A 23,454-nucleotide genomic window follows, 5' to 3' on the forward strand; every position below is an offset into this window, starting at 1 on the left:
CGATACGTAAATTGAGAAAAGTGTTAAAAAATAAATTGAATCTTAGCAAAATTTACGAGAAATTTATAACGATTTCAAGGATTTTCATGACGTTTTTTAACGATTTCAATAGTTTTCTAACGATTTTAAGGACTTTGGTGTCGTTTTCTAAGAATTTCAAGAGTTTTCATGCTGTCATTCTAATGTTTTCAATTGTTTTTTTTAATGCAGTTTTATAACAATTTCAAGGATTTTCATTACATTTTCTAAGGATTTTTAGAATTTTCATGAAGTCTTCTAACGATCTCAACAGTTTTCATATTATTGTAAAACGATTTCAAGGCTTTTCGTGCCATTTTCTAAGAATGCCAAGGATTTTCGTACTGTCTTCTAACCATTTTAAGGATTTTCGTTCAGTTTTCTAACGATTTTAAGGATTTTCGTTCGGTTTTCTAACGATTTTAAGGATTTTCGTTCGGTTTTCTAACCATTTTAAGGATTTTCGTTCAGTTTTCTAACCATTTTAAGGATTTTCGTTCAGTTTTCTAACAATTTTAAGGATTTTCGTTCGATTTTCTAACGATTTTAAGGATTTTCGTTCGGTTTTCTAGCGATTTTAAGGATTTTCGTTCGATTTTCTAACGATTTTAAGGATTTTCGTTCGGTTTTCTAACGATTTCAATGATTATCCCGCTGTCTTCTAACAATTTCAAGAGTTTTCCCAGCATCTAATTTAGTTCTAGATAAAAAAAAATTAAATGGAAAAGAATCGTGGAACACATTTTGTTTAGCATCCANATACACAAGGAGGGGAGGCATACACAAGGAGGGGAGGCATACACAAGGAGGGGAGGCATACACAAGGAGGGGAGGCATATCCCTCCCCTCCCCGTTATAATCCTTTCGTTAAAGGATAATTGGGATTAATTATAAATCGTCTGGGGTTATTTACAGTAGATAATACACCAGAAAGTAAGACAAAGGAATGTGGGGGGGGGAGAGTTTATATTACCATAAATCGCTTTATAAATATCATTATTTATGATTTTTGCACTCGTTAAATTACGTCGATAATATTTTAATAAAATTTGGGTATAAATGTAACGCGTACATAATTACAAATTAAAATACATAAATAAATAAATTTGCATAAAAAATGATCCGATCGCATTTAGATTAGCGCAGCAGCGATTTTTAATACGTCATCGAGTGCCTTGGGGGGAGGTTGTCCAGTTCAGAAGCTAGAAGCAAGGACGTTATGATGTTAAACCCATCGAGAAATTAGCCTTAGGCCTTAAACTAGACCTAGGTATGTTGTATCTTTTCTGGTATGGCGTCTGGCCATATATGGTTCGTCTCTCGATGCCCCGATAGGCCTCGCAATACCACCCTTCTACTCTTTAATGTCGCACTCGATTAATTCTATTCGGTGTCTGTCGTAAACTCTCTCTATCCCCGGTATATTCAATGCTAGATACATTTAGGAATTAGGCGTGTGTTTTCTCTTGTTTTGTTGGAGGAAATCGATTCTTACGTTGAATTGTTCCCATTAATGATAATGGAGGGATCGAAATAACGATTTAAATGGGTTGAAATGTTTGTGGGCTTTTATGGGCTTAAAATGTCAAAAGTATGGGTTAAAAACGTTATACGTGGATGTTTGTATGTATAAGTGTACTTAAAACATCAAAATAATGTAAAGTATTTACCCCTTTTTTGTCTCTTTACTTTATATTGTTTTTTGGGGGGTTATTTCAGGCTTTGGAGCCGTTTTCCTCGCGTAATTCTGCCTTATAAATTGATTATTATTAATTTTTTAGATTACGTAACAGTTTAATGTGTATGATAAAAAAAGGCTTATAGAATATTTCCTCTTCAATAAAAGTTAAAAATACATTTTATTACAATTAAACAAGCACCGATACTAGAATTTAACGTAGTAGAAACGAGTTATTAATTTGATATTTTTATAAAACTAAGAGACGTGAACTAGATAAATGAATTTATCCCTGAGTCACTTCTCCAATTAGCTTGACATTTTTTTAGAAAAAATAAAAATATGAAGGGGGGAGTGAGAAATTTAATTTCTTCGGATTATTTTTAAGGTGAATCTCATCAAATTTCGGTAATTTAAATCAATGAACCAGTTAAATTCCTCGTAGCAAAAGAAGAAAAGGAGGAGGAGGAGAAGGGAGGGAGGGGGGAGCAAAACTTCGTCCTTCATCTTGTGGTAGCCGAAGTTCGGAGATGCCGCCAATTTTTTGCCTGGTTTAACCAGAAAAAAAAAGGCTGTTTGTAAACAATAAATGGCCACGTGGCGCCAGCTAGTCCCGCTTTAAGAACGGCGAGAATGTGGAAAGACGGTGACCTCCAGTAGACCCGTCTTTCCCGCTGCTCCCATCGCGCTTGCTCCATGTTAAATCTATTCTTATTGGTGGAAACTGCGAGTATAAAATCGGCTAGATAGCTTCGTCACTCATTGACTGATCCGTTTTACTATTCTGGTGGAGTGTGGTGTGGGTTTGTCTCTCTTCACACCCGCCTTTACTTAGAACGACGGATTTAATCATGTCCATGAAAAAGCAGTGGATGCTCCTAATGCAGCAGAAAGTAAGTAGGGGGGGTTGACTGGTACAGCATCCGTTCGCTAGTTAACAAGAATTGTCATCGTAAAAATGGATGAAAGAACAGCTTGCAACATCGATTCTTTAAATTTAATTAATATTAAACAACATACATTCAATACCAGAAAAGAAATAATGGTGTTAACAAGAAGAAACTAGTAAATTAATGGTTTAGAACTTCAGCTCAAATCGATGATCGATTAGATTTTTAATTTTTAATTAAATTTTCCATAAAATTAATGAAGAAAATGATGCAAGAGATGATTGTAGTAACATCATTCCCAAAATATCAAGTAGATGCGGACAGTTGGACAACTTCAACGTGCCAAAAGTAGAACTTTGATGCCAGTGCTTAATGCGTCGTTGCTTCTTGGCATGAGTTATGTATGCCACTAAACAACCAATAAGACATTTTCATTAAAGCGATTAGATAACATTATTTAATTAAAAGAAACTAAGTGAATTATACACGTAACTTCACCCTAAATACCTCATTTGTTCTTAAATATCTTTAAAGTGGGCATTCCACATTCTCCAGGAATTTTTCCTACTTTTATTTGATAAAATAAAAAAAAAAAAAANTTCGGAGATGCCGCCAATTTTTTGCCTGGTTTAACCAGAAAAAAAAAGGCTGTTTGTAAACAATAAATGGCCACGTGGCGCCAGCTAGTCCCGCTTTAAGAACGGCGAGAATGTGGAAAGACGGTGACCTCCAGTAGACCCGTCTTTCCCGCTGCTCCCATCGCGCTTGCTCCATGTTAAATCTATTCTTATTGGTGGAAACTGCGAGTATAAAATCGGCTAGATAGCTTCGTCACTCATTGACTGATCCGTTTTACTATTCTGGTGGAGTGTGGTGTGGGTTTGTCTCTCTTCACACCCGCCTTTACTTAGAACGACGGATTTAATCATGTCCATGAAAAAGCAGTGGATGCTCCTAATGCAGCAGAAAGTAAGTCATTTAATTTAATTTTAATTTAATTTTAAATTTATAGAGGAGAAATAATTTACTTTAAAACTTGAAAAAGAATCTTTCTCCTCTTCGTTTTTGTTATAGAATCCCTCCCGAGGTTATTTCTGAATCCTAAAATGGAATTACTTTCTCCTGTTTCATCTCCTCCTCCTCCTCCCGTTTTCTAGTCGCGTGCAGAGTTTATTTTCATCTTCTGTATCGTTTCTATCTCTTCCACAGACACAGGAAGAGGTCTTTCCCATTCTCTCCACCCCTAATTTTAACGGGAAATTATACGCGAGGGCTTAAACTTCCTCTTCCGGCGCTTACTAATTTCGAAAAACGTATATCTGAAGGACTAATTTATCGCGAATACGGGCACATATGTTACGTTTTAATCATCCCCCCCACGCGCTTGTATTCCTCTCTCTCTCTCTCTGTTATAAATGCCGTTACTGTAAGGAGCCAAAAATTATTTAAGCACTGTTTTTGTTGTTTCTAATTTCGATGTTACCGACGACGTGTTGTCTTTCCAAAAAAGATTTACGGGTGTTTAAACCGTTTCTATCATCTCCACCCCCCTCACCGTTCGTTCTTTCATATATTATTAACCTTTCCGTTCTGCGATACGTAACCTACATCGCGTAACTTATGTTACGTAACGAGATATCTTACATGGTCAATGAGCTTGTGACATCTCACACAATTTCTCTTTCATAAGACCCGGGTTGGAATTTTTGGGTGTGGGAAGCGTTACGTACTACAGCCATTTCCTCCCCTCTTATCACGTGATAAGTCTACCGGGGGAGGGAGGGAGTGTCTCGCGATGCGTATTAATTCACCTCGTCTTAACGTCCCTTCGATTTAGCGTAGATTAATAGGTTATGCTCGTGTCTCTCTTAAATCGAAGTTCAACACGCGAACGTGACTGAGAATTGAATTAAGCGTTAAATTTAGATACGTTTTTCGTATCGAAATTCAAATCAATTATAAACCCTCCTCCTCCTCATCTCCCTCCTCTCCCTCTTCCCCCTCCTCTCCCTCCTCAATTTAACTATTAAAATGACGAAATTCGTCATTCAGTTTTCGGGTGTTTCTTTACTTTATTTCCTAAACTTCCTCCGATTACGTGAACGAAATGATAAATGAATCTAAATATAGAATATGCCAAGAATTTGGTTAGTTAAAAACCACGTCATGAAAGTCACTCGGAGTATTTTTAAATAAATATTTTCGTGTTTCGTCACAGTGTTTCTCGCACGCGCCGTTTTCTCGTGTTTTTTTATTTTTTTTAAAGCTTCGTTAATTGGTAGAGAATTTTTATACTTTGCAACACGGAAAACACAATCGATCCCTGATTGTTTTTCATTTATAATTTGGTTCAGAGTTCGATTTCTTAGCCGAGAATATGAAACTACGTATTGTTTTCGGTGTCAAATATCATTATTTTTTCTAGTTTGGCCTTGAAAATAGACGAAGCGGGAAGTTTTATTAATATTTTTAAGGCCAATTTGTCCTTTTTTTTTAAAAAATAATAAATATTTTGCTCGGTTGAATACGATAAAGTTCCTTTTTTTCGGGTCTTCGAGAAGGATGGGAGCATCTCAACTTAATGGAAATCGAACTCGGACTCTTCAGGGCCACACGATTTCATTCTTAACACAAATGCTCGTATACTGTGTGTAAATTTATAGGAAGGGTATGGAGTGAATAATACAAGATTCTTCGTTAGATTATTATGTTGTAACCCGCTGTTTGTTATAATTCGTGTTGCAAGATTTGAAATATTTAATTTATTAACAATTGTTGTAATAATATAGTAAAAGTGATGCAATTTTTATAGAAGTATCTTATATAAAGTTCGTTCCACCTGAACCTGAAACACGGGGATGTTGAATTTACACACGCAACATCCTCGAAACTGAACAGAATATTTCGGGATTGCCAATTTTATGAACCGAATTTGGGTATATAAATGGTACCTTTTTTCTCTATTATTGTTATTATTATTATTATTATTTATTAACAATGGCTTAATTCTCTTTATGAAAGAATTTAGTGAAAAATTAAAGTCGTCGATTGTTATTTTAATCGTGTTTTAAGTATATTGTATGAGGGTCTTTTAAGTGTTTCGAGGATTTAATTTATAGAATATATTCATAGTATTATATTACTTCAAAGCCCTGGCATTTTCCCCTCACGAACGTCAAACACTAGCATTTTTCCCCCTCTCACAAGCGAAAAAACCCTGGCATTTGCAGATAAAATGCCTTCCTAACTTTATCCCTACTTGCAGACTTTCCCTAAAATCCTTTATAAAAACATTAAAAAAAACCCCTATTAACACAGAGCAAGCAACAAAATGTTATATACTACATTTATTTTACGTGCTTACATACAAAAAGTTGTATTATTTTCTTTTCCTGCTTAATTTATCTATAAAAGTATTTTCTATTCTAATTTTAGTGGGCATTTTTCTGTTAAATTAGCGTATAAACTATATGCAAACGTTGGCCGAATTTAACAAGTACAGGTGTATAACCAAAATAAAACACTGTTACTATTTATTGGCAGAGCTATGACTTCTAGTGAAATCAATTGGCAACCTACTAGCATCGAATGTCTGGAACAATCCTCCCTTCTGTAAAACAAAGACAATAGAAGTAAAATTATATATATATATATATATATACACTACACTTTACTTTACTTCCTCCCCTTCTTGTTATCTAATTTACCATCTGCCATTTGTTTTATTTCTCTTGTTGCAAAATCTAATTGAGGATGACTCCATTTTGTAGTATTAAAATCGTTATATTTTCTAGAGAAATTTTGGTGAATTTTTCTAGAAATTTTGCGCCCCTCTAGACCAGAATAGAATGAATTCTTAAAGGTTGAAAGCATACTCATACCCTTCTTCTTTCTTTTTTATTTTTTTGCTCTATATTTATGATTTACTTGGCTCCTTGCCCGGTGTTGGGGAAAACTGGAAGATTTTTCTGCTAAGAAAATAATTATTTTTATCTCTCTAATAACCTACTCATCAACTTTTTCGGTATTTTTTTCTAAGGATGAAATTGTTAGGAAACACTTTAAAATATTTTTTAAAATTAAATCTAAATATTCTCCCCCCGAGCTTCTTTATAGTAAAGAAACAATGTAATATTTTTTGCCTGGTTTAACCAGAAAAAAAAAGGCTGTTTGTAAACAATAAATGGCCACGTGGCGCCAGCTAGTCCCGCTTTAAGAACGGCGAGAATGTGGAAAGACGGTGACCTCCAGTAGACCCGTCTTTCCCGCTGCTCCCATCGCGCTTGCTCCATGTTAAATCTATTCTTATTGGTGGAAACTGCGAGTATAAAATCGGCTAGATAGCTTCGTCACTCATTGACTGATCCGTTTTACTATTCTGGTGGAGTGTGGTGTGGGTTTGTCTCTCTTCACACCCGCCTTTACTTAGAACGACGGATTTAATCATGTCCATGAAAAAGCAGTGGATGCTCCTAATGCAGCAGAAAGTAAGTCATTTAATTTAATTTTAATTTAATTTTAAATTTATAGAGGAGAAATAATTTACTTTAAAACTTGAAAAAGAATCTTTCTCCTCTTCGTTTTTGTTATAGAATCCCTCCCGAGGTTATTTCTGAATCCTAAAATGGAATTACTTTCTCCTGTTTCATCTCCTCCTCCTCCTCCCGTTTTCTAGTCGCGTGCAGAGTTTATTTTCATCTTCTGTATCGTTTCTATCTCTTCCACAGNTACTATATATATATATAATCCCCTAGTTCGTGGTTGGTCCACAAAATCGGGTTTTAAAATTCCGTATTGTACGAGGGAGGAACCGTTCCAGTATATTTAGAATTGCGTTATATCGAGGTGTTGTCTGTGTATACCTTTATTAATGAGTTAGATGTAAGTAAAATTACGTCTACGCTTTTTAAGACACTTGACCCTCCTAGTGGATAAAAGCATCCAACACCTGACCAACGTAGAGTTTTTTCCGGGTTTTCTTCACCTGTGTAACACTTAAACAGGAACTAGTTTCCTGTAAAGTCCTCCCTTGTGGTACCCCATCCCTCGTGTTGCGTTACCATATCTCATTTACCTTACCTACGAATCCTTTTGACCCCTCCCTACCTTTAGGGTATGATGCACTTTAATCGAACCCCTCCCTTTTTAACTGTGTGTGTAGTAGTTCATCCTCTGGCAACCGATTCCTCGACCCCTCGCCTCTCCATTGTGTACAATGACGTACATTTCGCAATCCCCCCCTCCTCCCTTAAACTGTAAACGTAACGGATGACCCATTACAGGAGGGGACCTTTTAATATATGCGTAATAAACCAATAGTTTAGAAGGGAGAGGGGGTGGACTTACTCTACATTCTTCTACCATACGCTGGATTTATTTAAAGTAAGACACACATTTATATCCTAATTTCTTACAGGATATTTAAATTCATTCTAGAAATAATTGTTAACTAAGTTTCTGAAGTGTTACGGAAGGAGTGGGTTCGGTCCCAACTGGAGCATACGCGTTTTTTTCTGTGTCACGGGGGGTTTTTCCTTTCCTTTCCTTTATTGGCACGTGATTTTTAAAGGCCAGGGTTTATATTTAAAATGTAGTCTAATCTCGATATAGTGTCACCCTTTTAAAGCGCCGGCGAACACGGACGAACGGACAAATTATATTAAATAGAAAACGCTTGGGTATAACGCTGCAAACTATCCCTTATTGTTCGAAATACTTCTGAATAGCGTAACACTCGATTTATTGAGGCGTTATATCGAAGCTTATCGATGCTAATTAATAAAGTATCGAGTGAAATAAATCGATATTAATTTGCAGAAGAATTATTTTCTGGTGTGTATTATCGGCAAGGAAAAAGAAAAAGAAGAAAGAAAAAAAAAAGGGGGGGGAGCAAACTATTAATTCTAATAAAAGGAGTTTTAATGTTTTCCTTTCAACTTGATAACCTCAGACAGGAAGTAAGTCGTCTGTGGATGGGTTTTATGTGGCCTTGACCCCATATTTTATTTCTTCTCGTGACTGTTCTCCTCTTTTAATGCGGACTGAACGAGAACAAATTAAAACAAAAGTCACTTATTTTACTTCTATAAATCTACAATATTAATCTACCTCTCTCTCTCCTTTTAATTAAATAATCAAATTCCTAATTAAGGGGTGGCCCGAAAGTCAGTTAACCGCGACACGTAAGCGCGGTTGCGGGTTCGATCAGCGGTTGTAATTGGTAAATTAATGCGATCTTTACTCGTAGAGTATATACAATGGAACCCCGATGTAGCGCCCACCCCGTTATAGCGAACGACGATTTTCATTGTTGGCCCGGCCCCCCTTGCTTTTCTGTATTTCGTACGGCGAACTCCCGATGCAGTAAACGATCTTAAAACTCGGTCCTCTCCGGAATCGCTATATCGAGAGTCTAAGGCCACAGGGTGGCCTAAAAGTCGGTTAACCAGGATAAAGACTTCAAACTATCACTGTGTTCGAATGCTTTGTCGTCAGAGAATTGCTTAGAAGTATTGGAAGGAAACGTAATTTAGAGCCTTTACAATGGTTAACTGACTTTTAGGCCACCCTGAACGATAGGTTCAATGTATCGGGTGTTCGTTCATCGTTTGAGTCTCTACTTACAGCGAAATTGTTCGTTATATCGGGGTTACTTCGATTTACAGTTTGTTTTTTTTTTTCTTAAATGCAACCGAAAAGCGCGGTTAACTGATTTTTGGCCCACCCTGTACGTAAAATACCCGGGGAAAAAACGACGCTGTAATTAACTATTTATAAGAAATACAGTGAAACCTGCTTAAGAGGGACTCGCGCCGTACCGGTTTGGCAGGTTTCCGCTTTGAACGGGTTTTACTGTATTCAAAAATAGGGAATTGTATTGCTTAAAAAGGCAAACCGCTATATTTTTTTTACCCTGAAATAGNTTTTTTTTTTTTATGGTTTACTGAAATCCCCGAAAATTTTTTAAAGCATGCAGAAAATTTGATACAAAAAACTGCACGGCTCATAACGGCACCATTTTATCAAACGGTACATGCATCGGCACATTAAAATACTTTTTAATTAACATTACAGTATAAATTGTCTGTGTAGTGTACTTATCGGGTTATAAATCTTTATGGTTTTATGATTAACATATGGATAGATTTTATTTATATTTATTTTATTACGGATTTTACCGATTAAATTCGATATATATTTTTTTTTTTTTTACTTTTAAATTCAAAAAATTGAATAAAATAATTCGTTATTTTCGGTTTAATAACGGACGAATTTCTTTTTCCGTACGTAATTGACATCTCGAGTATATCCAATCGGATTACTTTTAAGAAACGAAGAACGGACTCGATTGGTTCTTTCAAATTTAAAATTTATGTATTTTTTAATATAATTTATGCGGTGTTTAAGTTTCGAAACAAAGTGAAATACAATGGCGCATTATACTGGGGGGGAGGCTCCTACCAATAGTGCCTCAAATTATTATTTATTACCCCCAAAATATTCCCCTCTGATCTGAAATTAATACCGTACGCAAGGGGCCCCAGTAATTGAAATTCGCCCGGGCCCTATAAAGTTTATAATGAGCCATTGGTGAAATAAGTGTATTGCCCGTTGAATACCGTATAATGCAATTCTTATGTAATAATTATTACTTTTTAATATTTTATCACGTGTTATGAAACATTTCCTAAGAAAATGTGTATCAGTTTCAGTCCTTCGCATTGATTGATTATTAATTTTTAAGAGAATTGTCGAAAAAAATCTTGACATAAATAAACGACAATTACGTCTTGAAACAAATCAATTTACCTACTTTATTTTTTCATTACCTAAATAAATTCTGTAGAAAATTTTAATGTGGATATCCAAGTTATTACACATAATAATAAATTAATAACAGGTTTCTTTATAAGTGAAGTAGCCTAGAAAAATCGTGATGCAATAACACTACAATATTACAGCAGAATCTTTTTCTTTCCTCGAGTTTATAACGGATTAATAACTGAGGAAAAAGTGATGCCTCGTACCGAAATTTTATTTTAGTGATTGATTGATTGATCGATCGATCGATTGATTTCTTTCAGGAAAATCGATCAGTAGCAATGCCCGCACCTCCGAGTGGTATGGATGTTCCTGAATTAGTAATCACCAAATCTGCAGAAGTTGACGAAAATAAAGAAAGAGGGAATTGGTCGAGTGGTGTGGAGTTTCTTCTATCGTGTTTGAGTTACGCTGTGGGTCTTGGTAATATTTGGAGATTTCCCTATCTCTGTTATAGAAATGGAGGAGGTAATTACCTTTTTTTTAATATTCTTATTATTATTTTTAATGGAATTGTAATTTAAATAATAATAATAATACATTTTAGGAGCTTTCCTTATACCTTATTGTATTATGATGTTATTTGTTGGACTTCCACTCTTTCTCTTGGAATTATCTTTTGGACAATATGCTAGTGAAGGCCCAATTACAATATGGAAGATATCTCCCCTCTTTCAAGGTAAGTGGTGTTGAATTTTTTTTTTTATGTCGACAGTCTATTGTTTAGAAATTTTAGGGTGGATCAAAAATTAGTTTACCACTGTAATGATTAAATTGCTGTTTTTATTCCAATACTAAACTTAGCAAACAATGTTGAGTGACACTATTCTTATTCAGTATACAAGTTGCGACTCTTCGACACTTTCACAAATTGCTCTGTATAAATCTGTATCGCTGTCCAATTCTTCCAAAACACTGTTAACTGACTTTTGGTCCACCCTAGAACTTACAAAAAGTTTTGCTTTATAATAATAATTTTATCTAAAGAACTAAATCTGTCCACAGATCAACACCAACCCTTAAGGTACAATAGGAAGAAAACAATGAAAAGAACTAACGATATATTTAATGAAAATTGTCTTTCGTATTGTTATAAACAATTTTCACAGAAAATCATAATGGTTTAATATATTTTTCTGCGATTTTTCTTTAATTTAGCTTCAATAAACAAATATAAAAGGCCATCTTGTATGATCGAAGAGAGTTGTTCAACCCTTCTCGTCTCTGTAACAATTGCAATTTTCTGTGAAAATTTCATATATTTTTGTTGTTTTATGAAAGGCTACACACCTGGATATTTTCTACGAAATTTTTTAGGAAAATTATTCTATAACATTCCTTTGTTTATACAGACATAACGTGTCTTTATTATATTACAATATATCCTTCCTATTGTGAACATGGCATTGATGGTATCAATCTACATATACGTCACATTGACATTCTCTTCTATAGGTTCGTTACGTGTGGTTTCCTTTATAAAGAAATGTCTGGAAAACTTGTAAAATACGTTTATTTTGTAATGAAAACTCGTCTTGCCTAAAGTTTAAACAGAGAGATTCCTTTAATTTCTTTTAATAATAATAATCAAACGTGTGATCTTTCGTGGATCCTTTTTGGCCCATTTGTCGTCCACTCGTGCATCTTTTGCCAATGAATTATCGTTTAAGAAACACAATACATTATGTAATATAGTCTATAATAGTGTAACTGAGAAGTTATTTATAGAAATACGAGAAGCTCTAAAATCTTCAACACGTTTTAAATATTAAATGTGTTACTATGCCTCTTTTCCTGTAAATAATTCTAAATAATTGTATGTAATTTAGAAAATAGAAACTGTTTCTTTCTGTGTGTTTTTTTTTTCAATCAAATTGAAGTTTCTAGTTGATTGTTTCGTAAGTACTTTGCTTGTGTTTGTAAAGCTTATAATTCCTTTTTAGTAATTAATGAAGAGAAATGATTGGACTTCTGCCAGATAAGAAAGTAAACAAGCTGCACCTCTATAATCCTAAAATAATAGGACAATTGACATTTCTGAGAAGATACAAAAACTAATTTTCTTTTCTTTTTAATCACTTAAGCATACATTGTTTGTTTTTTTTTTTTTTTTTAATTCACTACACCTTTATATCAAAAGAAAATGTCACATAATCACGTTTAAGAACTTCTTTATATAATAACAAGCAATTAAATTCTTAGTTGTTTAATCTCACCCCCCTCTTATTTTAATTCTTACAGGTGTTGGATATGCCATGTTCCTGATGTCTAGTTTAGTAGGAATATACTATAATATGATCTTGGCATGGGCACTCTTCTATTTATTCTCGTCCTTCACTACTCATCTACCGTGGAGTTCGTGTGACAATTGGTGGAACACAAACGGTAAATATACTTGTGTATAAATTTTGTAACGTGTTTTTTTTTTTTTTATGGTTTACTGAAATCCCCGAAAATTTTTTAAAGCATGCAGAAAATTTGATACAAAAAACTGCACGGCTCATAACGGCACCATTTTATCAAACGGTACATGCATCACACAAAACGAAGTGTCTCCAGAAGTGTGGAATCAACTGCTCAATTCTACAGCTAATACAAAAATGGCAAGCGATGAATACTTTCAGTAAGAATGTGTTTGATTTTTAATAATCTTCTAAAGGAATTCGTTCGTTTATACAGTATGTCTTTAAACATTTATTTTAAAAAAAAAAAAGACTTATTAATTAACATTAATTTCAATAATTGCATATTCCTGTTTTTAGTAACTTCGTCTTGGATCTGACAGAAGGTTTACACGATTTAGGTGCTGTGAAATGGCAGCTTGCACTTACTTTGTTGGCATGTTGGATAGTCGTGTTTCTCTGCTTGTTACGTGGGGTTAAAAGTATGGGAAAGGTAGACAATAAAACCCACAAAAATTTAATTAATTTCTTTAAATAAACAAAAAGTAGCTTTAATTAATTACATAATTTTTTTTTTATTTTTTAGGTTGTGTATTTTACAGCATTGTTCCCATACGTGGTACTCATGATTTTATTAATCCGAGGAGCTACATTAGAAGGATCTTTCGATGGAGTCATGTTTTATCTTACCCCTCAGTGGGACAGATTAAAAGAAGCTAGGGTATTTAAATTTATTTTAAAAATTTCTATTATATATATATATTATAAATTTCACATAAATACATTTATTTTCAGGTGTGGGGTGATGCTGCAATGCAAATCTTCTTTTCGTTATCTCCCTGCTGGGGTGGTTTAATTACACTCGCTAGTTATAACAGATTTCATAACAACTGTTACAAGTAAGTTAAATTACTTATACAAAATGTACGTAAGAAAATGCAATTAGCTAATGACGATTAATTTTTTTTAAACTTTGTTCTTTAAATAGAGATACTCTCTTTATTACTTTTGGTAATTGTGCCACCAGTTTCTTTGCTGGTTTCGTGATATTCAGTATTGTTGGATTTATGGCTCATGAATTGGATGTTCCTGTGGATGAAGTCGCATCACAAGGTAAGGTATATATTTTTTTAATAATAGGACTTACTATTTAGTACATTCAAAATATAAATTTACTATTTAACTACTCCATTAACACGTGAACTACTCCATAATTCATTAAATTCATAAAATATTTAACGAATTTACGAATTTCAATCTAATGATGTACACAAGATACATCACTTTTAAGTCTCCTGAAAGACACTACTTTTTTATTTCCATTTTATGAAAATAAATCTTGGTTTGGCTTAGCTTTTACACTTCTAAGTGATTCTCTGACCATAAATAGCCAAAAATAAGGCAGTGGAGCAAGTGTTCTTCAATCTACACGATTACACTGCAATGTACTGTACACTTCGTATCAAGAATACTCAATCCGTGCTCAAAGTTCTTGGTCTTCCTCTCTCGTTTCTTACTTATTAACATCTATTTTAATGAGTTTTGAGGATTCTGCAGTCCTTCATTCTTGAGGAATAAGGCATTTCAAGAATGCCTCATTCCTCCAAGAAAATGCCTCATTCCTTCAAGAATGAAGCATTCTTGAAATGCCTCATTCTTGAGAAATCCAAACACGATTGACAATGTCTTGAAATCTTCGTGAGTTTTCCTCCGACGAGAGGGGAATACCCCGTGCTCGAGATTCACACAGGCCAGAACATCATCCCACAATGTCTTTAAGCACTAATCACTACTGAAGCACTTTTGTGCTATAAAATGCTTAACAATAAGTATTCCTTATTTTACTTGGGGTCGATGTAAATTTCTTTTCCTCCCTGGCTCAGCCATGGTTTTGAGCAGTGGTATAACTAAGATTTTGCTCTGGGGGGTGTGTGATCTACAGGATGTTCTAAAAGTACATTTTATAAACACTTATTACAATTTTAATACAATTTACGGTAGAAATTCAAGTTTTCTAGGTTATTTAAGTTTAAATTTTATTCCTCTGGGGGATCTGACACCCATATTAACACTCATAAGTATGCCACAATGTTTGAGTTTTAAGTTACAATGTGCTGAAATCATGACTATTGAAAAGCTTTAGAGGAAAATAATAATAATAATTGCAATCTTAAATTGATTGATAAAATAACACCTAAATAGGGGTTCACAAAGTCCTCCCTCATCTCATCAAGCCATTACATAAAATTGATTAACAGTATAATTTTCTATTTTTATTTATTTACAGGTGCAGGTTTGGCATTTGTTGCTTATCCTGAAGCTGTTGCAAGACTTCCAATTTCACCATTATGGGCTTTTCTTTTCTTCTTTATGCTTATGACACTTGGTCTAGGAACACAGGTAAATGCCTTTTTTACAAAGTTGTCTAATACACTTCTATAAATTAGCATATTTAAAGTTAATTAATGTAAGAATGTTTAAAATCTATCTTTAATTTGAAAATTTTTTTCAGTTTACAATAATTGAAACAGTAGTAACAACAATTGTTGATACTTGGCCACATGTTTTACGAAGAAACAAACCGTATGTTCTGACAGGGGTTTGCATAGTTATGTATCTCATGGGTTTAATAATATGCACAGAGGTATAAATTTATTGAATACATTTATCTTATACAAATTTACACATTTTTATTTAATAATATATATATTTTTCTCCCCTAGGGTGGAATGTACATATTACAATTAATGGATAATTATTGTGCCAGTTTCTCAGCCCTTATTATAGGTTTAACAGAAGTAATAGTTATTGCTTGGATTTATGGTAATATACAGTTTTTTACCCATATCATTTATCATAGTCATTACTTTAACATAAAGAAACAAATTAATTTTAATAAGTTTTATAAAAATTAAATAATAGAAAAGATTTTAAAGAGGATATTGAAATTCTTTTTAGATTCTGAATAGCAAACAATTCCAGTAGAAAATAATAAATATTTTCAATACATAACATAATTAGGAATTTAATTTTCATGTAATTTGCAACTGTTAACATTTGATTTTATTGATTTTTCCATCATATAAAATGATATTTGGATTGCAGCTTTAAGATGTTACTGCCGTGACATCCGTGGTCTATCTGAACTCGATACAGATCCTTATAATTCATCATGCAGTAAGAGTCAAGGCATCATTCTTCATCCCCATACATATGTTAGTCAGTTGTATTGAAGGTTAAACTTCTACTGAACATAAAATACAAAAATATTTACTGATAATACTTTTATCTGTGACTATATGAATGTGTGATGCTTAGTCCATGGACATTCATATAATGCTACATGTATACATACTGTAAAATTTGTTTTTTAATACTTTATCCTGTGAGCTGTAAGAGAACCTTTTTCATGCCATCACAAGTTAAACCAGGCCTGCAATGAGAGAGCGGGTGATGAGGGATGGTGCCGGACCAATGAAAATGTGATAAAATGGTGTAGATTCACGCCTAGATCCTTCAATCGGGCTAGCATCTTAAATTTTCTATCTCTAAGTAATATTAAAATTTGGGATTTCATGCAACTGATTATGAAATGAAACATGCATTTAATAGAAATATATTAAACATTTTAATTTATATTTTTTAAATAGGTGTTGACAGATTTTTGAATGATATAAGAATAATGTTGGGTCATTATCCCTTTCATCGTCAATATTGGAGATTCATATGGAAATACTTAGTTCCATTAATGATTATAGTAAGTACACTTTGATTTAATGGTAGAATTTTTTTCCCCTGTTACTAAGCACTAAACATATAATCAATATCATGTAGTTTTGTATTTTCTTGTTGATATTGGTTAATAGAAGCTTAATACTTAAACAGATTTGATTTTATGGAAATTTAATGATCAACAAATTAAAAAAAGTATAATATAATAAATTGTTTTGTATTATTTTTAATTAAATACAAATAAAATTGAGTCTTCTCACATCCTTCCAACCATAGGTTCATGTGGTTGGAAAGAAAGAATAGGAGAAATGAAAAGATTCTTTGAAACTAAGTAATTGTTTATGTATGATTCAAAAAAAGAAACAAATTCCTTTTCATTCCTCTCATTAAAATGTTTTTTCTATATTTTATATAAATTATATGTAACTTTATTAATAAAAATTAATTTTATTTCAACAGTTCATCTTGATATTCAGTTGGATTGATATGAAGCCTACACAATATGGTACTTATGTTTATCCAGATTGGGCTACAGGAGTTGGTTGGTCAATTTCCCTCTTTTCTGTCAGCGCAATACCTGTTGTTGCTATTATTAAAATCTCTCAAGCTGATGGACCTCTTCTAAAGGTATTGAATTTGTTTAAAGTATTTCTTACACAATAATTCCTTTACTTCAATGAATTAACATTAAAAAAAAACAAGTACTATAATAAACATTTTGAATTTCAGATAAAGTAATGAACAAATTCAGAGGGCCATCCTCTACTTATGTCCTTCCACTTACCTTATCTTCATAACTCCTAGTACTTTCCTTTAACTTCATAAATAAAATAAAATCAAATAAACACAGGAAAAAGATTTTAAATGTGATATTATATATATATATATATATATATATACACATCCACAATATCCTCAGTGGTACAGGAATAAGTATAAGTTTGCGCATTCCAATTTGGCCTCCTAATATTGGATCTAGTTAAGCTAATGGCCAAATTATTTCTTGGCATTTATCAATATAAAAAGTGCAATAAAATGTTAAAAACAAGCATTCTTTTTTTTCTTTTAGCTTCATTCATTCTCAGAAATAAGTTTTTTATTGGCTCATGATGATGATCCAAGTCCAAAAATCAGAGTTTTCTTTACTCCAAGGAAAACAGTTTGGCTTGACTTAATATTTATTTATGGATGAAGTTGATATGCCAAGTTATTCATGTTATGAATGCTTAACTTCTTCTAAATTGATAGAAATATTTTTAAACAATTATCTTAAATAAAAGTCTGATTTACTGCAATACACAAACCTAAATTAACCAGATTACCACTTCTCTAATCCATCATCAGGAGGGGGCACAGTCTTGATAGGTTTGGTTGTCCAAAGGTGATTAGAGAAATTTTATAGTTAATTTAAATGGGAACAAAATGCCTTCAACACAAATGTATTGTTTTCTAATTAATATGCCTAACTTGTATTAAAGATTAATTACAGTCGACACCCCCTATAACACTGTTGATTATTCTGTTTTATATGAATTCCATGTTGTACGAGTCACTTAGATTCTACAAATACGTGTGCCGGGCTGTGAACGGTTCACATATTTGTAAAATCTAAGTGACTCGTACAACATGGAATTCATATAAAACGGAATAATCAATAGTGTTATAGGGGGTCGACTGTATAATTAAAAATATAAGTGGCTTGATAATTTGGAGTTTTAAGTTGTTTATTCTTCATCTTTAGGAATTTTAAAATACTTTTTTTTATATTTTTTAGAGGATTTCCATACTTTCAAAGCCAACTTCAGAATGGGGACCTAAACTTCAAATGCATAGAATGGAAACCAACGTTCCCAAGCATACAGATTCTCAAGTTCCATTGACTCTTCCCAATTATGATCCAGATCCTGATGTATTCGATCCAGATGATAACTCGGACGATACCAAAACAGACGAAGGATCCGAGGGATTAAGGCTTAATATCCCTAGCTATATACATGAAACAGGATTTTAAATTTTTTTTAATTTAAAAAACTTTTTAAATATATGTATATTTCATTCCAAGATGGCGGATGCTAAACACTTAAACATTAGTGTCTGTTACTGCGTCAAAGAGGAGTATAGTCGATTGGCAACGTAAATTCTACGTAAACAAAAATTGCCAATCTTTATATATATATATATATAAATTAAAAGCAAAAAGAACTTTGCTTCGAGAGCAAATATAGCAAAGTTGATCAGTAGGCACAATTTAAGCTGCTGTGATAAAACAACTGGTTAATTTTGCCGTCCATTATGTTCCTAAGTTGCGAGCAAATAAAATATAGTCCTATTGCAAAGACTGGACAGCAAAAAACAAATTTTAATGATGATCTTTAAAAAATTGTAAGGGTTTTTAACGTAAATTTGCTTGTTTTGTAAGAAAAAACAAATGGCAATTTTTGTATTTTGCAGAATGGCATCACTGATTTTTCGAGTGCCCTTAATTACATGAACTTTCAGTATTTTTTAATATAGTTACTTGAAATCCATTTTATTTTGTTTATAGAATTGATCCTTTAAAATGTAGTTTTTAAGATAATTTAAAAGTACAATTTCTTCTATATATATTTATATTTTAATTCTTTAGTACTGTAAATTAATGTGTGTTTTATATATATTTCCTGACAATTGAAACGGTGTACTGTGCCATATTTCTGTAATCTGGAAATCTTTTTTACAATTTTAAAGTGTTTTGTACATCTTTAAAGAAGTCAAACTGACAAAAGAATATGCTTGAATGTAATTATTTATAAATGTTCTGTTTTTATATGAAATCAGTAAATCTGTATTTGCTCTTGCTTACAATTAGTACTAACTTCCTAAATTATTTATAGAAGTTAGAGATTTTTCTTTAACTGAAGAAATTAGCTGAAAATTTTTGACATTTTAGTAATCTAGATAAGTATATTAACACTTGAAAGGTTAGTTACTGGTAGATCTTTGTGCAAACCACCATGGCTCTATATGGAACCCTAAGCAACATGCATGCAAGAATGAAATCTGGGTCTTTTCAATATGCAGAGGATTAACCAAGCGCGAGACTCGGTCCCTTTAAGTGTTGGGCCCTGTGAAAATGCACATTGCATATTCGTGAAGATCTCTTGTACTGTACTAAAGTTGTTGATGAACGGGGCTTCGAGGTGATAAGCTCCAGGATGGATTTTTAATTCCTAATTCGTTGCTGGATAAGAAGCAATTTGTATCATTTGTAATAACATTTTCATAGAAAAATTTCTGGCTTCTACAGGAAGTTTTAATTTATATTTTGCAAAAATAAACAGGAGCCTTTAATATTAATGTGTTATTGTTCTGATATAAAATATTGTAATACAAAATCATATTTCTAACTTTTTTTTTTTAGTGTAGGTCCTATTTTATAAATGTATGCCTATATGATTGAAAAAAATCATAGAAATATATGTATATATCAATTTTCATATAAACTTTTTGCATATTTTCTAATTAAATACAATGTTTCTGATGTTCAATCTAGATTTTTGACTATGTCTACGCGTTGTTTTTTTTATGTTAATATCTGATGTAATTGTGGTCATAAAATCTGATAAATGACAAATTCTGTATGCGGATATCTTAAACTAAGAATATTTTTTGTGCTGTTTGTTTGCAAAATTACATTGAAAAAAAATTATGCTAATTTTAAAGTAATTTTGTCATTTTAACAGCTAGAATAAAAATTTTCATTTTATAAACATCTTTAAAATGGCTGTCAAATTTTATAATTAGCGATGCTAGCCGGCATTCTAATTTTTTCATGGTTACATTGAATGCTCCATCTACAAGACAATTCATTTTATGGTTAAATTTTACAATTAAGATCCTCCTCCTTTTAACTTCTCTCCTAAAACGCGTATTTTAAAATCACAGATCCCTCTGTAACGATACTGGGAGCCGCCATTTTTTTCTTTCAATGTCGTTCCCAAATGCTTACAAATAGCAGGGCACGCCTGTAATGGCGGAGACACAAACCACCGCTATCTGTAATAATAAAAATAGCTTTTATCGTCATCTATTAGCTGTGATTTACAATGATGTAGCAGTGAGTATCTTGATGGAGGTGGCCATTTTGGTTGAAAAATGCTGTATTATTATGCCGAAGGAAAATTCTTATATTCTCACTCTCTACCAGCATTGTCCAGCAACTAAACCATCCGTCAATCACAATCTAACAAAAGAATGGTGTATGATTTCTTCCAGAGACGTCGAAAGCTTGCACAAAGCAGGCCCCTGTTGAACAAATGAAATATGTAGAATGTTTGTTTATTAATAAATAGCAGTCGTACAGATTGTATTTCTTGTTAGTTAAAAAAAAATACAGTAGACTCCCCTATAACACGGGTTCGGATTCCTATATGACGGCGAAAAAATTGCGACGGTATCCGTACAAACATGGTAAAAAAAAACTCCTATAATTCGGTAAAACGTCATCGGGCAGCCGAACTACTTTCCGCCGTCCAGCGCCACGCTACGGAGAGTTTAGGCGGGGAAATTGAGTTTACTATCGTCTGTACGGTATTATATATAAATTGTATATAAATTGGGTACTGTATATATAATTATATATTAACTTAATTTATTGTAACTTTATTATAATTATATATATACTTTCCGCCGTCCAGCGCCACGCTACGGAGAGTTTAGGCGAGTAAGTTGAGTTTACTATCGTCTGTACAGTATGTAAATTAGGTACCGTAAGGCTAATACAGCACTGATTTTATACATTTCTTGTGAAAGAAACATTTCTTATTCAACGGCGATTAAAATTATTTATATTAATGATGTCTCCAAAGTTCAACGAAGTTTTCGCAGAAAAATAACTTATCAGAAATCGCGCCCGCCGTTTGGTGCGCTGCTCCGCGACGAAAACAAGCTTAAGCAATGGCGACGTCGAACGGTGCACACTCGGTAACTAATCCTACAATTTTTTATTTATAGCATAGTTTATACGGATTATTCCCAAAAAATATACGTATTTTGGAAATGTTGAATCGAATTAGTCTAGGAATCGATTAATTTTATGGAAGAAAACCTTTCAAACAGCCGTAGTCCGTAAACTGCACACGTGTCGGGCTGTGATTGGCAAGGACTCGTACAAAATGGATTCATAAAGAACGAAACGTATCTATCGTGTTATAGGGGAGTCGACTGTACATTAATTATAGGGATAAAGACGAGCCTCTGTTTCCTCTGGGCCCGGGGGAAAATTCCTAGTTCCCTTCTCGATGTCCCTATTCGACCCCTTTAAGGAATCCTCAACATTTTAAACTGAAATCTTTGAGGAATCCTCAAAAACTAAGGCTGTGTCGAACATTGCATGTGCATCCTTTTGTTTATGGGTTACAAATATTGAGTTCAAATATCATAAAATACAGACTGATTATTTAAAAATACTGCGTAATGGTGAGCTATCCTCAATAATGAGATATTTACTGATGATGGCGGAATCATTTATTGGTGATTTTCGTGCGTAAATATAGAAGAAATGATTGCAAATAATGCAAACGCGTGAATAACCTATTTCCATAATTTGCAGTTTGGAATATGTGCTTATATTTATTTAATAATTTAAAAAAATTACTGGTGTTTCGACCAAACAAAACAAGATGGCGCGTGTCTTTATTAAATTAGGCATAAATATTTTATCATGTTAATACTACTTTCCGGAACTTACATTTTTCTAAATCTTATTGAAATGATTTTTGATGAATTTTATATTCTATTTAAATAAAAATTTACATGTAAAATAAGTGATATATATAACTACATTTATTTTATTTATTCATCAACAGATGGCATTAGCATAGCTTTTGAGGCTTGTTTCTGAAACCAACGAGAAAATAGGTTACAGTATTTATTATTTGAGCCTTTAATTACAATAAAAAAAAATAATTTTTAAATTAATTAAAGGATAGATAGATAGTGGACTCCTTTATCTATTTTCCTCTAAATTAATTAGAGGAAAATACATAAAGGAGTACACTTTACCTCCCCGCTTCCCATGGGAGTCCTCGATGATCCTGCTCTTAGAGGTTCGATTGTATCCTTGTTAATTAAATTTAAAAATAGCAATTTTAAACGTAAAAACCTTACTAAATGTTCAAGCATTCGGGCATCCTCCTTGAATTGTACATTGAATAGCTTTAAAACTATTGTGTTTAATGTATTCTATCATGCAACAACTATTTCAAAATGTAATTATATTAAATTAAATATAACTATATTTAAATTAATTATAAAATACATTAAATATTCTGCATACACCCAATTCTCCTCTGTGTGTATACAGGGTGTTACAAAATAGTATACCTAGTAATTATCATTTAAAACAGTATTTATCATTTTAAAGTTAATGATCTTCACCTATTTTTATTATTATATTCATTATTTACGTTTTATATTCTTTAAAAATTCTTTAGATTTAAAATTTCATGAGAAAACGCCTGCTCAATTATTTCATCTTACAGGTATTATGTGTGTACTCATGTGTTTCTTTTATTAAAATGGCGTTTTATTGCTCTCTAATGAAAAAATACAACGTTGAGTGTAATTTATTGAAATAAAATTATTATATCTGAGTTAATTAATTGATTAAGGCTTGGCACCAGCACACACTAGGCTTAAAATTATGCCCAGTAGAGGTGGGGTCCACTGAAATGATAAATTGGTATAAATCGCCAAACTGTGGAATTTATATGAAAAGATCGTTGTATCAGGGACGTTCGGAACTTAAGAAACAAGAACCGACCTATCCTGTAATCCGCCACCTAAAGATGCACGAGGGCAATTAGAACCCCTTCAATCGGGTGCAGCAACCGCCACAAAACGTTGAACAACAGCCTCATCCATAGTAGTTCAA

At 32.8% G+C, this 23,454-nt stretch overlaps 1 protein-coding gene across 2 annotated transcripts; it reads left to right on the plus strand.

The window, feature by feature from the left end:
• Positions 1–1,154: 1,154 nt before the first annotated feature.
• LOC111639579 (sodium- and chloride-dependent glycine transporter 1-like) lies at positions 1,155–19,920 on the plus strand. 2 transcript variants are annotated; one of them, XM_023385476.1, is made up of 15 exons: positions 1,155–1,288; positions 10,671–10,875; positions 10,955–11,086; positions 12,649–12,792; positions 12,874–13,030; positions 13,170–13,302; positions 13,396–13,530; positions 13,605–13,708; positions 13,798–13,922; positions 15,097–15,209; positions 15,322–15,453; positions 15,533–15,632; positions 16,460–16,566; positions 17,001–17,168; positions 18,316–19,920. In XM_023385476.1, exons 2-15 carry the CDS (start codon positions 10,689–10,691, stop codon positions 18,550–18,552), a joined length of 1,974 nt encoding a protein of 657 aa, XP_023241244.1. In that variant the 5' UTR covers positions 1,155–1,288; positions 10,671–10,688; the 3' UTR covers positions 18,553–19,920. The 2 variants fall into 2 exon arrangements, with proteins under 2 accessions (XP_023241244.1, XP_023241236.1); XM_023385468.1 differs by lacking the exon at positions 1,155–1,288 and adding an exon at positions 6,890–7,073.
• The last annotated feature ends 3,534 nt before the right edge of the window (positions 19,921–23,454 follow it).

Source organism: Centruroides sculpturatus, unplaced genomic scaffold, assembly GCF_000671375.1.
Source record: "Centruroides sculpturatus isolate CEXI.00-Female unplaced genomic scaffold, Cexi_2.0 scaffold212, whole genome shotgun sequence".
Classification (NCBI taxonomy): domain Eukaryota; kingdom Metazoa; phylum Arthropoda; class Arachnida; order Scorpiones; family Buthidae; genus Centruroides; species Centruroides sculpturatus.